This window comes from Ruditapes philippinarum, unplaced genomic scaffold (assembly GCF_026571515.1).
Source record: "Ruditapes philippinarum isolate M1 unplaced genomic scaffold, ASM2657151v2 ctg6921_1_1_1_1, whole genome shotgun sequence".
In the NCBI taxonomy this organism is placed as follows: Eukaryota; Metazoa; Mollusca; class Bivalvia; order Venerida; family Veneridae; genus Ruditapes; species Ruditapes philippinarum.
The window spans coordinates 17,106-37,724 of NW_026860021.1; the positions used below are offsets into that span (position 1 = coordinate 17,106).

General features: G+C 32.1%; 1 protein-coding gene across 1 annotated transcript in view; it reads left to right on the plus strand.

The window, feature by feature from the left end:
* Positions 1 to 38: 38 nt before the first annotated feature.
* The window catches only part of LOC132758628 (uncharacterized), a 63,909-nt gene continuing 43,328 nt past the window's right edge, over positions 39 to 20,619 (plus strand). The window contains exons 1-17 of the mRNA XM_060750322.1: positions 39 to 167; positions 3,215 to 3,368; positions 3,643 to 3,803; positions 4,021 to 4,168; positions 4,330 to 4,487; positions 4,871 to 5,018; positions 5,317 to 5,489; positions 5,748 to 5,895; positions 6,318 to 6,472; positions 6,723 to 6,882; positions 7,202 to 7,371; positions 9,198 to 9,351; positions 9,916 to 10,076; positions 10,361 to 10,508; positions 10,694 to 10,866; positions 11,375 to 11,525; positions 11,762 to 11,943. Of these exons, the coding sequence (XP_060606305.1) occupies positions 107 to 167; positions 3,215 to 3,368; positions 3,643 to 3,803; positions 4,021 to 4,168; positions 4,330 to 4,487; positions 4,871 to 5,018; positions 5,317 to 5,489; positions 5,748 to 5,895; positions 6,318 to 6,472; positions 6,723 to 6,882; positions 7,202 to 7,371; positions 9,198 to 9,351; positions 9,916 to 10,076; positions 10,361 to 10,508; positions 10,694 to 10,866; positions 11,375 to 11,525; positions 11,762 to 11,943 (2,605 nt within the window). The 5' untranslated portion in view covers positions 39 to 106. The remainder of the gene's footprint in view (positions 168 to 3,214; positions 3,369 to 3,642; positions 3,804 to 4,020; positions 4,169 to 4,329; positions 4,488 to 4,870; positions 5,019 to 5,316; positions 5,490 to 5,747; positions 5,896 to 6,317; positions 6,473 to 6,722; positions 6,883 to 7,201; positions 7,372 to 9,197; positions 9,352 to 9,915; positions 10,077 to 10,360; positions 10,509 to 10,693; positions 10,867 to 11,374; positions 11,526 to 11,761; positions 11,944 to 20,619) is intronic.

Genomic DNA, 20,619 nt, shown 5'->3' on the forward strand with positions numbered 1-20,619 from the left:
AATTAAACAAGGAAGATGAGATAAAGCAAAAGAGTCATACCCATATCACACAGTACTTTGAAATCAAATCAGAATGTGTTGATGAAACATTTTAAATCATCATAAAATGATGTTTTGGGGTTTAATAAAGTGTTGGTTTGTTCTTCTAATCCCGCATATATGCAAAGGTAAGCTTTCATATTTTTGTTTTACTTTATTTTATTTTTTGTTTATTTAATTTTAATAGTTTTATTATTTTTTATCGATTTTTTTTAAATGTTCAAAGCATCTTATTTTAAAATTGAATAGAAAAATGTATAAGAAATACTAGTATTATTTAAAATAGTATGCGTTAATAAAGGTAAGAAAAAACATAATGATGTTTGTATAAAAAAAAGTTATGATTACGTAATAAAATTGTATATGTAACTGACACGGAATGAAAATAAAATTTCAGTCTATAAGTAATCAGCAATATTAATTGTATTACAACATAAACAATAAATTATAATACAAATGATTAATAATGGTAAATGAAACGTGCGAAATGAAGCGTACTTAAAGCACAGTATGAGCTACTGAAATTACAAGTATTTTTTGTTCGTTAATTTGTTTATTTTTTTAGTTTATATTATTTTATATCATTTATTTATATATGTATTTATTTAATATCTATTTATTTATATCACTTGTGATGCTTCCTAGGTTGGGAAACGTTAAGACAGCAATATTCTGAATATGCGCGCCGCCAATCACAACGATAAAAAAATGTTAATCCTATTGCTTTTAAAAATACAGCGAAAAGATAAACTTGTCAAGTATGTTTAAAAAAAGCTGGTACCCTGGGCATATTCATATTTTATAGGGTAGTAATGAAACAATGAAAAGAAAGAAGCAAAAATGCAAGCAAAAGTATATCAGTTAACCGACTTCAATTGAAAACAAGACGGCCGTGATCAGAGCTGCATTACTGGTAATGGTACTGCAATACGTACTGCAGTATTTTTGCAAGTACTGGTACTAATACTGAATTACTCTAAAAATATGTTGCTACTTCTGGTACTGATACTGCATTACTGTCTTAAAAAGCGGTACTGCTGCTGAAATACAAGGCAGTACCTTGGTTTTGATAAAAATGTCATCAGTTTTTCTCAAAAAGTGCAGCTGTAAATCCCGTGTTTAATCATAACTATAGGAAAACAGAACTTAAAAAATTGCATTATATGAAAATTAAGCGTAGAGAAATTATAATGCAAAAATGAATTATGTAATTTTTAAAGTGACATTATGCTCATAGTTTCATAGTCAAGTTGAGCTGAATTAACTTTATATTTCAAAAAGATTGACTGTCAGAATGGTGTTTGACCCACAGTGGATATGTGAAAATATTTAGGATAAAATTATACATCTATCTAAAATTTAAAAAGACTGCCCAACTCTTTTTATAAACTAAGCGTTATACGTAAATTCTAACGGACATTTTCAGAAATTTCATTTGGATCTGTGTGTTATTTGTTGTTTATGCGAACTTAATTATTTAATTAAAAGGGATAACGGGAAAATGAAAACATATTTTGATCTTCACCCGTTCACTCACTATATACCCTTGGATGGGCGTAATGTCACTTTAAAGTATGACGTGGAGCTGATTAAGCAACCAGTTAGCAAAAGGGATTCAGTATTAAGGGATTAATTTGCGAATATTTTATGGTAACTTACATTTATTTTATTCGCATAAATATAAATCATGTATATTTGTTGAACTGATTTAGAGTTTAAATCAAATACAATGAAACACTTGACAAACGTTAAACCTCCTCTTCTGTCTTCTTATTTCAAGTGATACTGTTAGCACAATAAAAAGTTGTTATTTACTTTAGTTAAAATTGAACAGAGGTGTGAAGATGTGACTGTTGTTTTTTTAATGAAAGATGATTGCATTGTATTAGTTCACTTGTTACTTTACAATAAGATATGACATGAATATGATATTGTGAAAATTTTGTTTTGTTTGTAAGAAGTATTTTAAATCTTTAAAGTTGTAAAAATTGTAATGTTAACTTAAAAGTTAATAATAATTTTATTTTATGGTTGAATAATGATGGCATTTTATCAAATTTGTAGTTAAAATCATTAACATATGTAAATATACATGTTATTTTTGTTTGACAGTGTGTATAAATTCAAATTATGATGAATATATAAAAGAACTGGTACTAATACTTAGTAACTTCCTAACATAAGTACTGGTACTGAAGTACTGAGCTAACATCTAGTACTGGTACTGGTAATGGTACTGCATAACTTGGCAAGTACTGGTACTGGTACTTATATTTACACCCTTAGTACTGATGCAGCTCTGGCCATTATCGCCTAAGGTCGCTCATCTGAGAATTGGTGCTAGTGAAGGCCACAAATTTACAGGCCAATAATCTAAGCTCTGAGCATTTTGTTTTATTTACAAGAAAGATTAAAAAAAATATTTTAACTGACTCCCGAGCGGGGCAAATTTTGACCCCAGGAACATGATTTTTTGTGTGTAGATAACCACAAGGTGGTAGTACATATCAAAATACCTTATCTCAGAAAATTGTAGTTTCTGAGGAGTAGATTTTCTTATACATGTTACTGAATACAAACTAAAAGACCCTAGAGCAGCGACATTTCTATAATCATAATGTCTGTGATAACTTGGAATCCTTGAACCAGTGGCCAAGAGCGCAGTTACTTTCGTAATCAAAAGTTCAAATTCCAAGGCATGGTTGAGTGCACACTTACTTATAACCAGAAGGAAAAGCTCTAATAATTGGGTTAGGAAATATTCTTTCGATTGAAAGGTTAAGATTGTTATTACGGATTTGTTATAAATGGGTAACTGATTCGATACTCGGGGGAATATGTCCAAGTGATATTGAGTGTAATGGGCATTTGTCTCCTTTCGCTGATTCAGAAGTCACGTGGGATTATGTACCGGTGACTCGCGGATAAAATGATTATTAATGGTTAGTTATTCTAGAAAGGAAAGGTCGAACTAGCGCCTAATGTTGTGTTAATTAAATGCGGCGTTAAAAAACAACCAAACAAACAAGAAAAGATAATAACGCTACTTTTGATCGCGAATTGGAGTGCTAGACAAGAAGGGAATTATTTCTAATGCATTAGTATCTTTATTTTACATGTACGAACTAAAATGCTGGTAAGAAAAATTCTATGACGGTATTTTAAACATTTGTAGCCGATGTACGACTGGTTGGTGGTCAAACAAAAAATAATGGCCGATTAGAAGTTAGGAATGGTAGTACTGGTCCTTGGGGTACAGTTTGTGACGATGAATTTGATAGAACAGATGCTGCCGTCGTATGTCGGATGCTAGGGTTTCGAAATACACAGTAAGTGACATACTTATACTGTTTACTATGTTTTATCATATTATACTTATATATCACCTTGTTTACTCTGGTCACCTAACTAACAAAGTACAATTTCTTAAAACTTAAGTTTGCCTGTTATATTGTAAATGAAAGTTATTTTTCAATGTAAACAATTTCATTCATTTTATCTATATGAACATTTTATTTACAATATTGTAAAATCAACACGATTCACAAAATCACACACACTGTTAGATTAACTTCGATAATGTACATGCATATGTTTTATCAGATATGCAGTGAATGTATCATCTAAAGTTTATGGACCAGGATTAGGAAACATATTTTTGGATGATTTGAAATGTGCTGGAAACGAATCCGACATATTCCAGTGTAAGGCAAGTGCTGAAAAGAGCAATTGCGACCATGACGAAGATGTTGGCGTAAACTGCCGTAAGTCTTCGCATTTAATTACTGACTTACAAGTTAATTACCTTTTTTTAATTTTGCCGTTGAATGTTATGATCTTTATTTCTTGACATCTTAATACATGTATCGCATTTAGGAAATGTACAATTTGATAATATACAATGCTGAAAATGTGTCTTGCTACAAGTATTATTATTTATTATGCATTTGTTTTTATTATTGGTGATATATTGTCTTTAAGAAACACCAATCACACTTGCTCATGGAACAACAGCCCATTCGGGGCGGCTAGAAATAAATGTGAACGGTTCTTGGAAGTCATTTTGCCCACATTCTTTCAACGAAACTACCGCAAATGTAGTTTGCAGGATGCTTGCTTTTAGCACTGGGTATGTAGAACATTTAGACAATTTGTAAAGAGTCTCTGATTACAATACATTTTGTTTTAAAGAGTAAACTGTTTTTGAATATTGGTAAATTTATAGCTGCCCATCTTTAAACGAAAATGATTTTCATTGATAGTTTTGTTTCACTTATTTGCTCTTAAAAGAAATGTGGAAATCAAGTCAACTCCAGGACTTGTTGACGGCAGTGATTTATCTGAAAAGTTGCCAGTGTGCAATTATGGTCTCGAAAACGATATAACCCAGTGTCAGCAGAGAGATCAAACATCTTGCTTGACGAATGAAAGAGTAGAAATCAATTGCAGTAAGTGATTCCAAAATCAGTTCATGTTCTTAACAAAATATGTCGAAGATAAGGTATATTTTAGCTAAGGTATCCATTTAAAAATATTTTATTAGTGAAAACGTGCAAAATAAAGGATATAAATGTTTTGAATGAACGATATAAAGAACATATCAAATACACGGACAATATATTTTTCTTCTGTCAATTGAAATCAACTTGATAACTATGATTAAATGGATTTTCACCAGAAAGCTTAATCAGATGGTCCTTGTGTACTTATCCATGTCATCTTTATTCAAGTTGTAAAGTTTTTTTTTAAGAGAAAAATGTGCACAATTTGATGACCTGTGTTTTCACTTATTGTAAGTTTGTACATTTTTGCCAATTTTTACTGTATAAAGGAACTCAGCTTAGGTTACAAAATGGAGCCCACAATCAATCAGGAAGAGTAGAAGTTTACTTTGAAGACAGATGGAATGCTATCTGTGATGATTTCTTCAATGACAAGGCAGCAACAGTTATATGTAGAATGCTAGGTTTCAACCAAAAGTAAGTGTTTTTGATGTTGTAATATTGTAAATTGATCAAATAAAAATATAATAACACTGAGAAAACATTAGAAATTATACAAATATGGAGTTTTTAGCTTGTAAATATAATGTGAAACAAACTGACAAAAATGAAAATTTACCAAGGCGATATTAACAAACTTGCATATTGCTAATGATTCAAAAGTAAACCAATGTCATCGTTGTAGATTTTTACCAAAAGCAGTAAGATTAAATAATTTTTTTCAGATGATATTATAACAATGTAACACTTTTTTCGAACACTAATTTTGTAAAAGGTTTGCTAAAAGTTACGGTCGATCACGTTTTGGAAAAGGCAGTGCCGATTTAGCTATAGCTATTGATAAACTACGATGCTCTGGTAATGAGAGTGATTTATCAGAATGCAAGTCGAACCAATGGGGATCACATACAACGTGTAGTCGTAATCGAACAGCCGCTGTGAAATGTGGTAGGATTCTGTTTCATTATATACATTAGATTATACCTTGTACAAAAAGTTTGACCCTTTGAAGTAACTGTTGAAAATTATATGCTTAAATCATTATAGATATATTTTACGCGTGACCAATTTTCATTCTTTAGTAAACAACGCAAATTTACAAATTATCATTTTAAATATTTGAATTTCAAATACATTTAGAATTTAAAGGAATGCCTTGTAATGCCTTATTATTTATACAACTCATAAAAAGTGTATTTTTACAAGCCACGGAAATAAGACTTGCAAATGGCCCGACGGCATTTGCTGGCAGGCTAGAAATCAAATCGTCTGGTTCCTGGAAGACGATTTGCGATAAGGATTTCGACAGAAAAGCTGCACATGTTGTATGTAAAATGCTCCAATTTGATAACGGGTGAGTATAAAAGTTGTGTTAAAGGTTGTAATAACTTCGTTTGATACTCGTATCATAACTAACATCCTGTACAAATCATTTAAGTTAATATGCAATAATACGAATAGAAAGTATCAAAAGGTATCCGAGTAAATATATTTCATAACGGACAATATCCTTATGGGATTTTGAGAGTATAATAAACTGTTAGTTTTACACGGTAAATGGCATTAAGCAAATTTCATTTATCATAAATTCACAAAGAGAACAACAAAACATAAATAAAAAAATTCAAAAGCAGTCAAAGAAAATAGATTGAATCTTTAAGAATCAATATACTGTTTCATACACTTTTGTAGATATTTTGAGTAACCATAATTTTATTTTGTTCTTATGTGCTCAAACAGTTACTTTCAATATTATAATATTGTTTATATTTTTAGAAATGTCAGTGTTAAAGGTAACTCATACTACGGCAATGCAATGGCAAATAACATTGACTACGAATTAAATTGTACAGGTGAAGAAGACGATATAATGGACTGCATTCGGACACACAAGTATTCAACTTGTAAAAAGACTGTTGGAGTCAATTGTTGTGAGTATTTAACCCTTAGCCCAGTAGAATCGAATATTATTAGCATTTGCTACATAAAGCCATGCAAGCTTGCAAATAAGTTAAGTTTGATAATGGTCTATGTTGTTGGATGAGTAACTTTGAGATGTCTCGATATTTTAATAAGATAATGGGAATTACCCATTTCAATTATTTAAAATATTCTGCTAACATGCTTCACTTCTGTTGAATACAAATAGGTTTGGTAATTTGTATTACTTTATTCTAACAGACTCGAGTACACCCGTTAGACTTGTAGGTGGTCCGACACCTTTTTCAGGAAAGGTTGAGGTTTATTCACAAGAAGAATCCAAATGGAAAGGTGTTTGTCTGAAGGAATTCTCAAATAATGATGCTTACGTGATTTGCAAAATGTTAGGGAAAACAAACAGGTAAAACTGCAATTTAGAACACGTGGTACCAGGAAGTCTTCCTTGTTCGTTTTATCTGAATATCTTTTTATCTCGGTAGATTTGAATACCTATTATCAACAAAATCACTGCAGCACTTGACAATATCTTATTTACGTCAGTCACTTTACTTACGTTAAAAAAAAAGAAGGGACTAAATTTATCTTTAATCAAATGTTAACAAAGTATGTTTAAAAATACTTCTTAAGCTTGATGCAAACCAAATAGTCCTTGTAAAACATAAATAATGTATAAATCTATACATAATCAAAATGCTTAAATAGTCTTTATCTCTGTTCAGAAATCCAAGTATACACAGAGCCTTGACGCTGTATCATTTTGTTTTACGAGGGCACGCCTTGTCGGCTTTAAATTGTAACGGCAATGAAAGCGATATTTCCGACTGTAGATCTAAAGAACGTTGGAACGAATCTACTTGTACTCACTTGGACTTTGTTGGTGTTAATTGCGGTATGTTAGTTTATTGAACGTGCTCTAATAGTGGTTTACTATAATTGACACGTCACAAAATATGAGAAAACTCACATTTGAACTGGCACTATGAATTAATAACAGTAAATATAAGAAGAAAAAATTCTTTTTTTTTCAAAAGTTTGCATGTACCCAAAAGGACAACATAAAAAATGATAGTTTTTTGTTGTTATTTTTTTTTTTAAGTTTTATTTGCTGTAGCGGTTAATGAAAGTGTAAAACTTCCATGCAAAATTGCTTTGAATGGAAGCAATAATGCAGAGATGGCTCAGTGTTGGTTTTTTTTTTGTTGTTGTTGTTGTTGTTGGTTTCTTTTTTTGCCAGTGAGTGACTTTTTCTATTTTTCAAGACTGTACAAAGGGCGTCGAAAAAAAAAGCTTTTAAAATCGAAAAATGATAAAGTTTTAGGCTAAATGGGGCATAAAAATACTTTTCGACCGATTTCAGTAGCATTTATAATTTACCAAACAAAGACAAATATAAAGATCATGAAGTGAAAGAATATCGTAAAATATCAAAACAGCACTACCAAATACACTCTTTTTGCCTATAGCAAAAATAATGATGAAACCATTTTTCTAACTTCATTTCAAAAAGGTTGTTGACGATAGATAAAATCTTATAGATATGATTGACAGTAATTTTATATGGATTCATTTCGAACCAACTCCAAATACAATGAACATAATACCCTTAATCAACGTCCTATTTTTCATAGTTGATAGTTTATTTATTTAAGAGACTACTGTGAAATCATTTGTATTCGTGGGCATGAAATTTCGTGGTTTTATCAAAACGGGCATATTCGTGGGTTCTTAAATTCGTGGATTTTCATTTTCTTGTAAAAATAAATAAGAAATGGATATTAATCTTTCACTTAATCACTGCGCTCTTTTACTTACCGCGTGTATATAACACAGCTCTTGCCAATAAATTTAATCCTTGCCTCTGGCAGTAACACAATTACTGCTGATAATTGACTGCAATTAACACGTTTGTGTGACATGATATGCAGCTCCATTATATGTCCCTATAATTCGCCAATGTAAACATCGCATAAATTATACGACATCTGCCAATTTTTTAACCAGCCAGTAAAAAAGTTAACACCCCGAATTAGTCCAAAAACTACACACTACATCACATCGACTGTGTAAATTTATATGCATATAAATTAATACCAGTAAATGGCTCAATACAGTTACATACATGTATGTGTGCATCTAGTGTAAAGACGACGGCTTCTTTGATATTTTCGGAATAGCAGTCACACAAATACATATTGAAAAAAATATATTTAAATGGATCATATAAACACTAGTCGTTAAAAGTTTTATCGGGGATAATTAATGCACTTGGTTCCCATATTTACTCGATTATGTCACGTATTCTGGCTAACACAATCAAGTAGCCTACAACGATCAAGTAGTCCCCTGATGTTTACATGCGACAAACATTTGTGACAGCAAACTGAAGACATACAATCGATTTTTGTTACAAGTTTCTTAAATATTTCAAAACTAAACTATTTTTGGATTTAATTTGTCAATGACCTGATTATTAGTATACATTCATATCACAAATATCAGCCGACGCATGTTGTAATATATAGAACAGAGACATGGTAAGAAGAATTTGTTGGGATAAAATTTTGTCGGGTCTTAAATTCGTGGATTGACCTATCCACGAAAACCACGAAAATTCATGCCCCATGAATAATAATGATTTCACAGTATATGAAAACAAAAACTTGTTTTAATGTAAAAAACGGTAAGGTAAAAAATATTTATGTGGTTCTATTAAAGATCCAGAAACGCCGATTCGCCTTGTAGACGGTCCTTCAATAAAAGCTGGTAGGGTAGAGATATATTATAATGGGTCATGGGGAGGTATTTGTATAAATGATTTGACAACGAACGACACAGGTGTTATGTGTCAAATGCTTGGATATACTCGTTCGTAAGTATGAAATCTGGAAAGTATACATTTGTTCTTTTAAAAAATGAAATAAGTATGTTATTGCTTTTTTGTAGCTCAAGCTCAACATGTTAATTTATGTAAAGAGTTTAATCATCAATGCACTTTGAACAAATATGTTCAACATGTTAAATTGAAATGTATTATAGTCCGAAGCCGAGTGGTCGGTGACTTCAAACAACTTGCCCCTCACCGCAGTGGGTTCGAATCCCGGCAGGGACTTTGAAATTTTCTTTGTAAAAAAGCTATCCAGCTAGCTTACAGAACGTCGGTGGTTCCACTCAGGTGCCCGTTCGTGCCTAAAATAATGCAAGGAAGGACACTTGAGGTCTTCCTCCAACAGTAAAGCTAGAACGTCGCCATATGATCTCTACTGTGTCGGAGCGACGTAAAACCCAATCATACAAACAAACATACAAAAATATATTATAGAATGGCATGCAACATCAAAAGACACATACAAAAAGGATATTATATATCCATCATTATAACAGACATGTTAATCTTTTTTATTTGACTGTAAACATTATTCCATTCAATATTTAGGTCATACATTCTTCAAAATTTGGGATATGCAAAAGGAAATAACAACATAACAATAACCGATCTAAATTGCTTTGGCAATGAATCTGATATATCGGACTGTAAAGCGTCGCCGTGGCAAGATGGTGTTTGTACAAGTGATGCAGCTCTCTGGATAGCGTGTGGTAAATCATCTTTATAAAATGTCACATAAATATTATTAAAATTAAATTATACTGTATCAATCTTTAGTGTATTTTTGTAATTACAGCATATGTGGACACCATTGTAAATTGTCAACAGATTGAAAAAAAAAAACATTTTTAAACATGAATATTTCGATGTTACAGTTTAATGACAGCATAAGTCAGTTTCTAATGTCAAGAGTTTTTCTTATAATTTCAATTCGATTCTAGTATCTAACTCTTGTATGTGTGAGAAGTTTACAGTTTAACCACGCTCTTTTTAGGATCTTCTATCAAACTAAAGAATGGGTCTGATGATCGCTCAGGACGGGTTGAAATTAAACATAATGAAACATGGTGGACCATTTGCGCTGATACATTTGATATAAATGTAGCTAACGTAGTATGTAGAATGGCTGGATTTCGCTTCTGGTGAATATCTTTAATTTTCTTAATAATATTCGATTCAGTTTGATTTTTCGATCTATATTTGTTATAACAAATTAGTTCGGTAAACTAGCCCTTGTTTCTGTCTAATATTCGTGAATTTGTTTAAAGGTTTTCGAATTAACATTTCATTTGAGAAATAATTACATTCCATAAATTACATATTTCAGGAACGCATCGGTAATTTCAAATTCCTTGTTTGGACTTGGATCCGGTGACTCTATTATTAAGAACATAACATGCACAGGTGATGAAAAAGATTTATCAACTTGTCGCTCATATCCTTGGGAGAAAACGACGTGTTTAAGTAAACAAGTCGCCACAGTTTATTGCCGGGTACAAAGTAAGCTTTCTATGTACATTTATTTGTTTTTTATCAATTTTACAAGTAGGTTAGGTTGTTAGTGTGATATTTTTTAAATATTTGTTTGTTTGTTGTTTTATCTATTTTTATTATTTATTATTTTATTTTATTCTTGTATCATTATAGCAGGGTTTTCTGGTTAAACTCTAACATTGATAGATATTGTCACTTTCGGCTTATCGGCTTAAAATCAAATGTACCAAACTGAAAAGACGATTCGCTTTATTACACATCAATAAATTGGGATAAACTACAAGTCAGGGTCCATGAAACATTGCTATCAATTTTATGTCAGTTCATTTCTATTTATGCGTCGGTCGGGTCAGTAACATTGAGTTCATATATAAATACTATTGAACGCTCAGAAAAGCAGATTATATCAGTACAATTGCAACAGGTATCGTAAGAAATAATATAATAGCTAACCCGTTTGGTTATAAGTTATATATGGATTGATATATGTTCATTTGCCAACAAAATATTTTAGAAACACCTCTCCGTTTGGTGAATGGTGACAATCCTTATTCAGGACGTGTAGAAGTATTCCACAACAATAAATGGGGCACAGTGTGTGAAAAAAGATTTACGTTAGCTGATGCAAAAGTTGTTTGTCAAATTGCTGGATATAACTTTTCTACGTAAATACTTTTTCAATTAAACTATAATAATAGTCATAATAACTTACGAAGTACTTTAGTTATTTTGTGGGGATTGAATATGTTATAAACAAATAAACAAAACCCTCTTTACATTTTATTATTCTTCAAAGCGATTTGTTATATAAATAAAACATGCGATATTTTTTTTTGCTATAATAATGATAGTTGTAATAATTTTTTAGCAAATATTTGTTTTATTATCATTGTAATTTCAGTGATGTATCCATAGTATCTGACAAATATGACAGTGGATATACACCATACAATGTTATGATACAAAATCTTGCATGTATCGGTAATGAATCTGATATTTCACTCTGTCAGTCAGCTGATTGGGACACTGGTTATGAAAATTGTCCGTCTTCGAATTACTACCAGAGTGTCGGTGTGAATTGCTGTAAGTCTCTGTCTTGTGTAATCATAATGATCAAATAGTTAATGTATTGATTATTTTAGGATAATACTAAAACTATGAGTTAGAAATATATTGTAAGGCTGAAATTCAATTTATAAATTTAGAAACAGAATATTCTAAAACTATTCCTAATGAAAAGTTGGTATTTTAATAGCACATCCGAATTTGTTGTTCGTATAGCCGTCGCTCAATTTCTCATATTGACAGAAGGTAGGAATATTTTCATTTTCACTTGATGGCAAAGACATAGATAAAAATACTAAAAGATCCATATGTTCCGCGCGTATTTTAATTAGGTAGTCTCGTAATAGTTGAGTTAATATATTCTGATGTCAGATCCGTTGCTTGAAAACATGGCGATAGACATACCTTGTAGTAGTGATTATATCTATTTTAAAAGGGCGTTTTTCGATAAATTTTTATTGCTTTGATAAGTGTTGGTTTTACGCGGAAGGTCCGAGCGGGGCCGATGGCCCCGCGAGGGCTGTACATAGTGCTCTTGGATAACATGCATGACGCGTATCATTTCAAATGAAATCAAATAAAATACTTTGAAATTTTAAAATAAAATACCCCTTTTAACCTTAAAAGGGTTTGCTACCAAAGTCTAAATTATTTGGGCCCTTTCCATAAAAAAACCCGCTCTGATATCTATTTTTTTACCTAAAAAAGGGATTTAAAAATTTGGGCCGGGCCCCCCTGTAAACTTGGGGTTTTTTTTTTTCACATTTTTCATTGGGTTTATAGGATAAAATTTATGTACTTTTTTTTGCCCATTTTTCTTTTAAACTTTTAAATTTAATTTCTTTTTAAAATTGAACCCCTTTCATACATGATTTTCAAAGGGCTACCAACCTTTTTGTGGGAAATTTTTCGCGGGGTAAACATAAAACCGACGTGTAAATTGGTAAACAACTTTGTATCCGAAAAAAAATTAAAACTTTTTTTAACCTTTTTTGGCCCTTTTAAAATTCCTATGGAAAGTTTTTTTTCTTCAAAAAGATATGTGTTTTTATCAATAACAATTTAAAACATGTTTACCAAACATCATGTTTGATATTTATTTATTAAAATAATCAATAGACTTAAACAAGATATTTTTATTTTTTTAAACTGTGTAATTCAACAAAATTATGTACTTTATACACTCATGCTCAATTAAGATACGACATTTCATAAATTCTAGAACTGAAAAATGAACTTTCTTGAATATTAAAATTCTATTCCATTCCAAAATCATAAGTATCTCGACATCTTAAATATAAAATATTACCAGTACAGATGTCCTAGATGTTTCCCTATGACAAATTTTCTAGATTGAACAAGAAAAAAAAAATCACCATTTTCGAGACAATGGTCCTTAAATTTGTGCATATGGTATGGCGATTTTATTTAGTCTCTTAAAATATACTTTCTATCATCTATTTATATGAACATCTGGAAATGAGAATCAATTATTGAACTGACAAAAATACATCTTTTTAAAAACACCTTATGGAAATGCATTTCATACAGAATATGCTTTAATCTCATTTTCAAAATGAATAACCTTACAAAAGCCACAGAAATGGAGCAGATATTCCTTTGGCAAGGTTGGGCCATATTAACAAAATCAAAAAATGAGTTAAACATCGCATAAATGGTCTTATAAGTTCAACAAAGTGTAAAGGAAAACAATAGTACGAATCAAAACAAAACTTTTCTCAAAGAAATATCACTTTCATTGAGAAACTCACTGTTTTATAATTTTCTTTCGCTCTGGTCATTTACGGGACAAATCAATCTTATTACTATTATCTTATAATTGAACTGCATACATGTAACAATGTACGAGGGACGGTCAGAAAATATCCGAACTTTTCATGCTCTTCTCTTTCCACGTGCAGCTATATACACACATTATATATTGGTGAAATCGCCAATGACGTGGTCAGTTTATTTTCAATGATAGTTGTGTATACACAGTATTTTGCCCTCTGATATATGATAGATAAATGTGTATCACGTTCAACCTTCTACAACTAGGTTTCTCAGTTTCGTAAAGGCAGAACAAGTGTTTGTGACAGGCCTAGGACTGGGCGGCCAGCTGAGGCGGTGACCCCAATAATGGTAGCAAATGTTAAAGCTTTTGTCAACAAAAATCGTCGAGTAACTTTGGAGGAGGTAGCCAACATGTTTAGCATCGGTAAGGCATCGGCACACAAGATTTTACACTAACACCTAGGCATTAGCAAGGTAAGTGCCAGATGAGTGCTTAGACAGCTGTCTGCAGATCAAAAGGCAACCAGAGTAACCAATGCAAAAAAACATTTAAGACGTTTTAATCGTAAAGGAGATAAGTTTTTGAACCGCATTATCACTGGAGAGACAAAAGCTCAGTCAAAGCAGTGGAAACGAGCTGGTTCCCCACCTCCTAAAAAGTTAAAGCTGTCTCCTTCGGCTGGCAAAGTCATGCTTGTTGTCTTTTGGGATTCACGAGGAATGATACTTACTCATTTCATGCCAAAAGGTCAAACTGTCACCGCCAAGTACTATTCTGAAGTAATTCTGAAAAATCTCAGAGAAAAGCTGAAGCAAATGCGTCCCAGGTTAGCACAGAAAAATGTCCTTCTTCACGATAACGCCCCCTCCCATACCGCCGCAGCTACAGTGGAGGTTATCAATTCTTACAAATGGCAATTGTTGTCTCACCCTCCTTATAGCCCAGACCTCGCCCCCCGTGACTTTTATCACTGCGAAAATTATACTGATATACGGTCCCGTATTTTTGACATATACGGGCGTGTACGGGATGTATTCGTCGAATATACGGACCAAGTATACGAGTCCGTATAGGGAACACCGGGTATATGGGAAGTCCGTATATGCATCAGGCATATACGGAATTCCGTATTTGCACCATATACATGTACGTATATTTGTTCGTACTTCTGAAGTATACGGAGAATTAAATCCCGTATACGGACTATATCAAGGTTGTTATCCCTAGTATACTATAAATATACCAAGGATATACGGGACAGTATTTTCTACATATACAGAGGATATACGGACTCGTATTTTCTACGTATACAGAGGATATACGGAACCGTATATTCTACATATACATAGGATATACGGACTCGTATTTTCCACATATACAGATGATATAAAGAATCGTATTTTCTACATATACAGACGATATACGGAATCGTATTTTCTACATATACATGGGATATACGGAATCGTATTTTCAATATATACAGGGGATATACGGAATTGCATTTTTTAGTTGTCCACAAGGAATACAGAACTGTATTTTCTTGATAAAAGAAGATACAGATAATATCAAAAGCATGCATTTACATATAAGTGACACGTATGCATGACCGAAATGCAGACTTTTACAATAGAACATGTTTTATTACACATTTTGAATGGGAACTGTAAAGTCATATGCTTAAGAACTTTATCTTCACAATTGGAGTATTTCAAATAATAAAGTAAAAACCAAATCGAGTCACTCTTAAATATTTATTATTTCATAAACATATATTCAATAAATGTACATATATTAAACAAAATAAACATGTCTTCGCTACAACAGTCATATATTGTTGCAAGCCTTAATCCAGAGGGACAAATTAATGTAGCGTTGCAACGGAACGGCGATATGCCGTTTTGTTGCGATACAGAGTCATGAAATACGTATCACGGTGGAGAAAATCCGCACTGCGATATTTTCTTTAGAGATCGAATTATACATGTACAGTTTTCGATATTTTCAAGCCGTAACCTTTATGAATTGCATGTTGTTTAAATCTAGAAACAACTATACCAACTTGAAGTTCTTTTCTATTTATCTTAACAATGATTTTTATAAGCCACTTGTATTACACCTATAAAACATTTTAAAGATATTCATATCATTTGTTCGTGTTAAAATTCACATATTATTTTAGGAAAATGAGTCCATAGCACAAATTGATTATTACAGAAAGTTTTAAAAATAATCATCAAAACTAAAAATCAGTATTCACAGAAATTCGTCATTCAAACACAGTTCTTAAAAGCACTTAAATACATGTATATCAATCATCTATAGGAATGTTACGTAGACCAGTGTGACAGTGTCTATTTCGTGACGTAGGAAATGTTATCTCCAGATATTACAATCTTCTTCGGCATGTGTGTATCTGAAAAAGAGAGTTAAAAATCTTGTTTAAATAGTGTCATGAAATAGTTATCACAACTTTCAAAAAGACTATACACAAGCATTTTTTAAGCGTATACATATATACATTTTTTTCTTACGCAAATTTCAAAATTATTTTATATTATTAGGATAAAGATGTCATTTATAAGCAACCATTTATACAGGATTTAAATGAAATGATTAATCTATGACGGATGATAAGATATATGTTTTTGTTATAAAACCTTTACGAATATATTTATTTCACACCTGTAATATAAATGATAATGGTATATTTGTTCTATGTAAAGAGTGTTTTATTGATTAAAAATATATTAATACAAAATAACATTGTATTGGGAAAAAGTGCTGACATAATCTTTTTGATCGTTTTACGATGTATATTAGCATCGTTAGTAGGAGTCGATTCGTTTGAAAAAAGGCTTAAAAAGTACAGATATTTGCTACTCAGATGTAGATCCGTGTTTGCACAATGATATCCAGTTAAGTAAAAGGCGAAATACCCAGCTATACTTCTCATTTGTATAAAAACGTTAATCTTAACAAATTTGGATTATTGTTTGTTTCAATTTCAATTGTTTCAAAAACTATCTCAGCAACGAATGAATACCTTCAATAAACAATAGTGTAGATTAATATTTTTTTATTGTTAAGACTGTTTAACTAGGTAAGTTGACAAAAGAATCTCTTACAGTGTGCTATCTCTAAAAATAAAGTGATTAATCTCACAAAATATAAATCAAAATATCCTCCCTTGCCTATAGCATTAATCTGATAGTATGAAATCAAATTCAGATAATAAAATATACGTATCATATGTGACAATTGCATTAAAATAACATAGGAAATATTTTAGTTAATACATGCGAATTCGACTATTACGTGCGCACGTGAAACATTTACGTATCAACGCAATATGTTTTACGTGCGCACAAGTACTGTGCGTTTAGTATAATAATGAAGTGACGAGGTGGTCAAGTTCTCATTTTGTTTTAAATGTAGCTATATTTAGCCCTATTTAGCAAGTTGGTGCAAACTTATACGGAATGCATGATACTGTACACAGACTGTTTCAACTATAGTTAAGTTTGCACGAAATACTATTGCACTGCAAAAGTACTATGACTACTACATACTACATACTATACAGGATAAAAATCACTATCATCCGTGCATGTATATCTAAATTATTAAATATCATAATAAAACTGCCTTTCTATCCCAATTCATTTTTCTAATGTAAAATTAAAAAAAAATATATATGGAAAGACAAACGCAAAAAAAGTAAGACATCTTGTGAGGCTCGAACTTGTGATAAAATTTAATGTGTATGAAGTTCTAATGACTTTACTAACTTTGCCATCAAGACATTTCAAATTTCTTATCTTACATTATATTTGCTTTGAAAACCCTGTTTTACCTATTCAGACTAATGTTGTTAACTTTAGTGTACATGCACAAAAGAAAATGTAACGTCACTCTCACATTATCAAAGCGGCGTACTTATCGCTTACGCACGTAGTAACTAAAAAAACTATCATTAACATATATAAAAGTGATTAAACTGTAACGAAATACATAATATGAGCCGTGTCACGACAAAACCAACATTATTGGTTTGCGACCAGCATGGATCCAGACCAGCCTGCGCACCCGCGCAGTCTGATCAGGATCCATGCTGTTCGCTATCCGTTTCTCTACTTGTAATAGACTTGGTAAGCGAACAGCATGGATCCTGATCAGACTGCGCGGAAGCGCAGGCTGGTTTGGATCCATGCTGGTCGCAAACCCATTATGTTGGTTTTGTCATGACACGGCTCATATTTTTTGATACAGTAACATGTTTAAGAAAAGAAAACTAATTTAATAAAATAAAGTCACATGCACAGTGCATCTATATAAAACCATTGTGTGTGTTCGAGTTAATTCTTATATTTTATATATCTGATTTTTGCATATTAAAAGCAAGTATATTTTAGCATTTTCAAATGCGCGGCAAAATGCTTCTATCATATATGCCTTAATTGACATCATTTTATGAAGTGTGGCATCATTCCGCCTAAGAATTGATTCCAACAAGATATAAAAGAAAACCAATGTATTTATAACTAACCACATTTATTCATGTCAAAATAAATGCGTGTAATTAGGGAAATTTGACTTTGCCTTGAGAATGAATAAAACACATGATGTCAATACAGATGGGAATATATGAGTCTGGGTAACTCTTCTTTACAGGCAGTACGTCCGTGTAATTGTCTTATTTTATTCACAAAACACAACAATGTATATACGTGAACTTACATCTATATAACTTGCTACCATACTTTGCTTCATCTATAATTGCTGTAAGAGGGCACAGCTGCATTTTAGAAGATTTAAACACGCTGTACACTGTCCTGAAAAATCATAATATAACTTCAGCATAAACTGATAAAGAGCACATTGAAAATATTTCATAAGTGATCACATGTGCGAAAGTGTTAATACTGTATGTATGTAGTTAAAGCTTAATGAGGGTCCATCCGCCCTTTCGGGCACAAAATGCAGCTTGCGCTGTCGAGTACGGACCCCGGACATGTCACCAGTCATGTCCTTAAAGAGTTAATTTTGAAGCACAAAATGGTGATAATTTACCTCCATGCAATTTCCACGGAGTATTAGCCAAAGATATGAATTTTGAGCCGAAAAGTAGGTCACTGTACGGCGGTCAATGAGAACCTAAATGTACAGTAACCTGTGACAATAGGAAAGGTGTTTAGCCCTGAAAAGGGCTGTTGGTGCCAGCTATAGGCCTGCCTTACAAGCCGTCTATCTGTACTAGGGGCTCACGCACCCTAGTACACCATCCTCGTCGTCTCAGCCTACTTTGTAGGGCCACTCCCCTCGGCATTAGTCAGGACATCGGCAGCTGGTCCGCAGAAGTGACGAAGTAGGATTCCGTAGTTAATGCCCACGGTTGAAGGCGCCGTTAAAGTTGTCTACCAGCCAAGTTGTAAATCTTCTGCCGATGCCCTGTGCCTTCTCAGCGACGTGCACGCTCCGAGGGGAAGTGAGAAGTGTTAATACTGTAGGAACGTATTCACTTTTATGTGCATGTGAAGTTATGTATGTTTGTGTGTTCGTGCGTGCGTGCGTGTGTTACCATATTGCTTTATGTGAAATATAAGTCAAAATATGGAATGTCGAAAAATGTGTGATGTACAAAGGCTCAATACAGTTTTTCAAGCGTTTAAATTTATGTATAACGAAATATTAAATAACTGTTTCCTCAAACAGGCGCGTGTTTGTGACTAACTCATGCGATATCACCTTATGCGTAATGTTTATCTTAAAAACTAAACAAAGAGTTTTAATTATAATAAGAAAAAAATAATTAAATTTTAATTTGTCCAATAAAAAATCCAATGTAAATGTTGAAAACTCAGTTCATGTATATACAATTTAAAATCTGGGTAATCCTGAATAACGTAGATAAATAACCAAAAATATCGAATGAAAACCAAGAGTTGTCTGTCCTGAATTGCGAGTAAACTCGATCTTGCTAATTACTATTAATGCTAAAACAATACAAACAAATCCGTTTTAAAACTTCTGGTTCGTTGCGATATGTTATATTTACGAGTTTTAAAAACTTTACACCGACAACAGGTTCCTGATCTAATCTTCGTATCAATGTGAACACTGAACAGCATGGATTCTGATCAGACTGCGCGGATGCGCAGGCTGGTCTGGATCCATGCTGGTCGCAAACCCATTATGTTGATTTTGTCGTGACGCGGCTCAATTATCTTTTGACACCAAGGGTAGTGAATTAACAGTTAACTGTTAAACTTAACACCTGTCGGCCATATTACATGCAATCATACAGATATGTATCTGTCATTCTTTGTATTAATGTAAATAAAAAATTCTGACAATTATTTTCATTTTATTTATTCATCTAAATGTATAATGATTTAAATAAAAAAGAAATATTTGTTTCCTATTTTTGTTTAAGATTTGTATTCATTTAAGAATATGTTAATATAAATAAGAAATATATAACAACATGTTATTGTGTACAGAAACTTAGAATCTGTTAAATCTGATAATTTTTGATAAATTGAATAGATAAAAAATAACCTATTTTTCGGCTATCAATTTCATAAATTACTATTAAAATGAATAGAATTTGAGTGTCTCTTTTCAGCTTGATTGTACATTGATTCGCACCCCTGATTTTAAGTGATAATTGAGATCGCTCAAGATTATAAAGTCCAATCAGATGACCAATCAAGCATACATAGGTCGTGTCACACACACACTGATTAATCCCTTTGTACTACCAAGATTCAAGATTTCAAGATTTTATTTCAAAAGGCATAAACATTTTACAATGTCCGTCGCCATAAACAGAATGACGGTTACAAATAGTATATGAGAAAAGTATGTAACTGAATACAAATAATTTTACATTAACA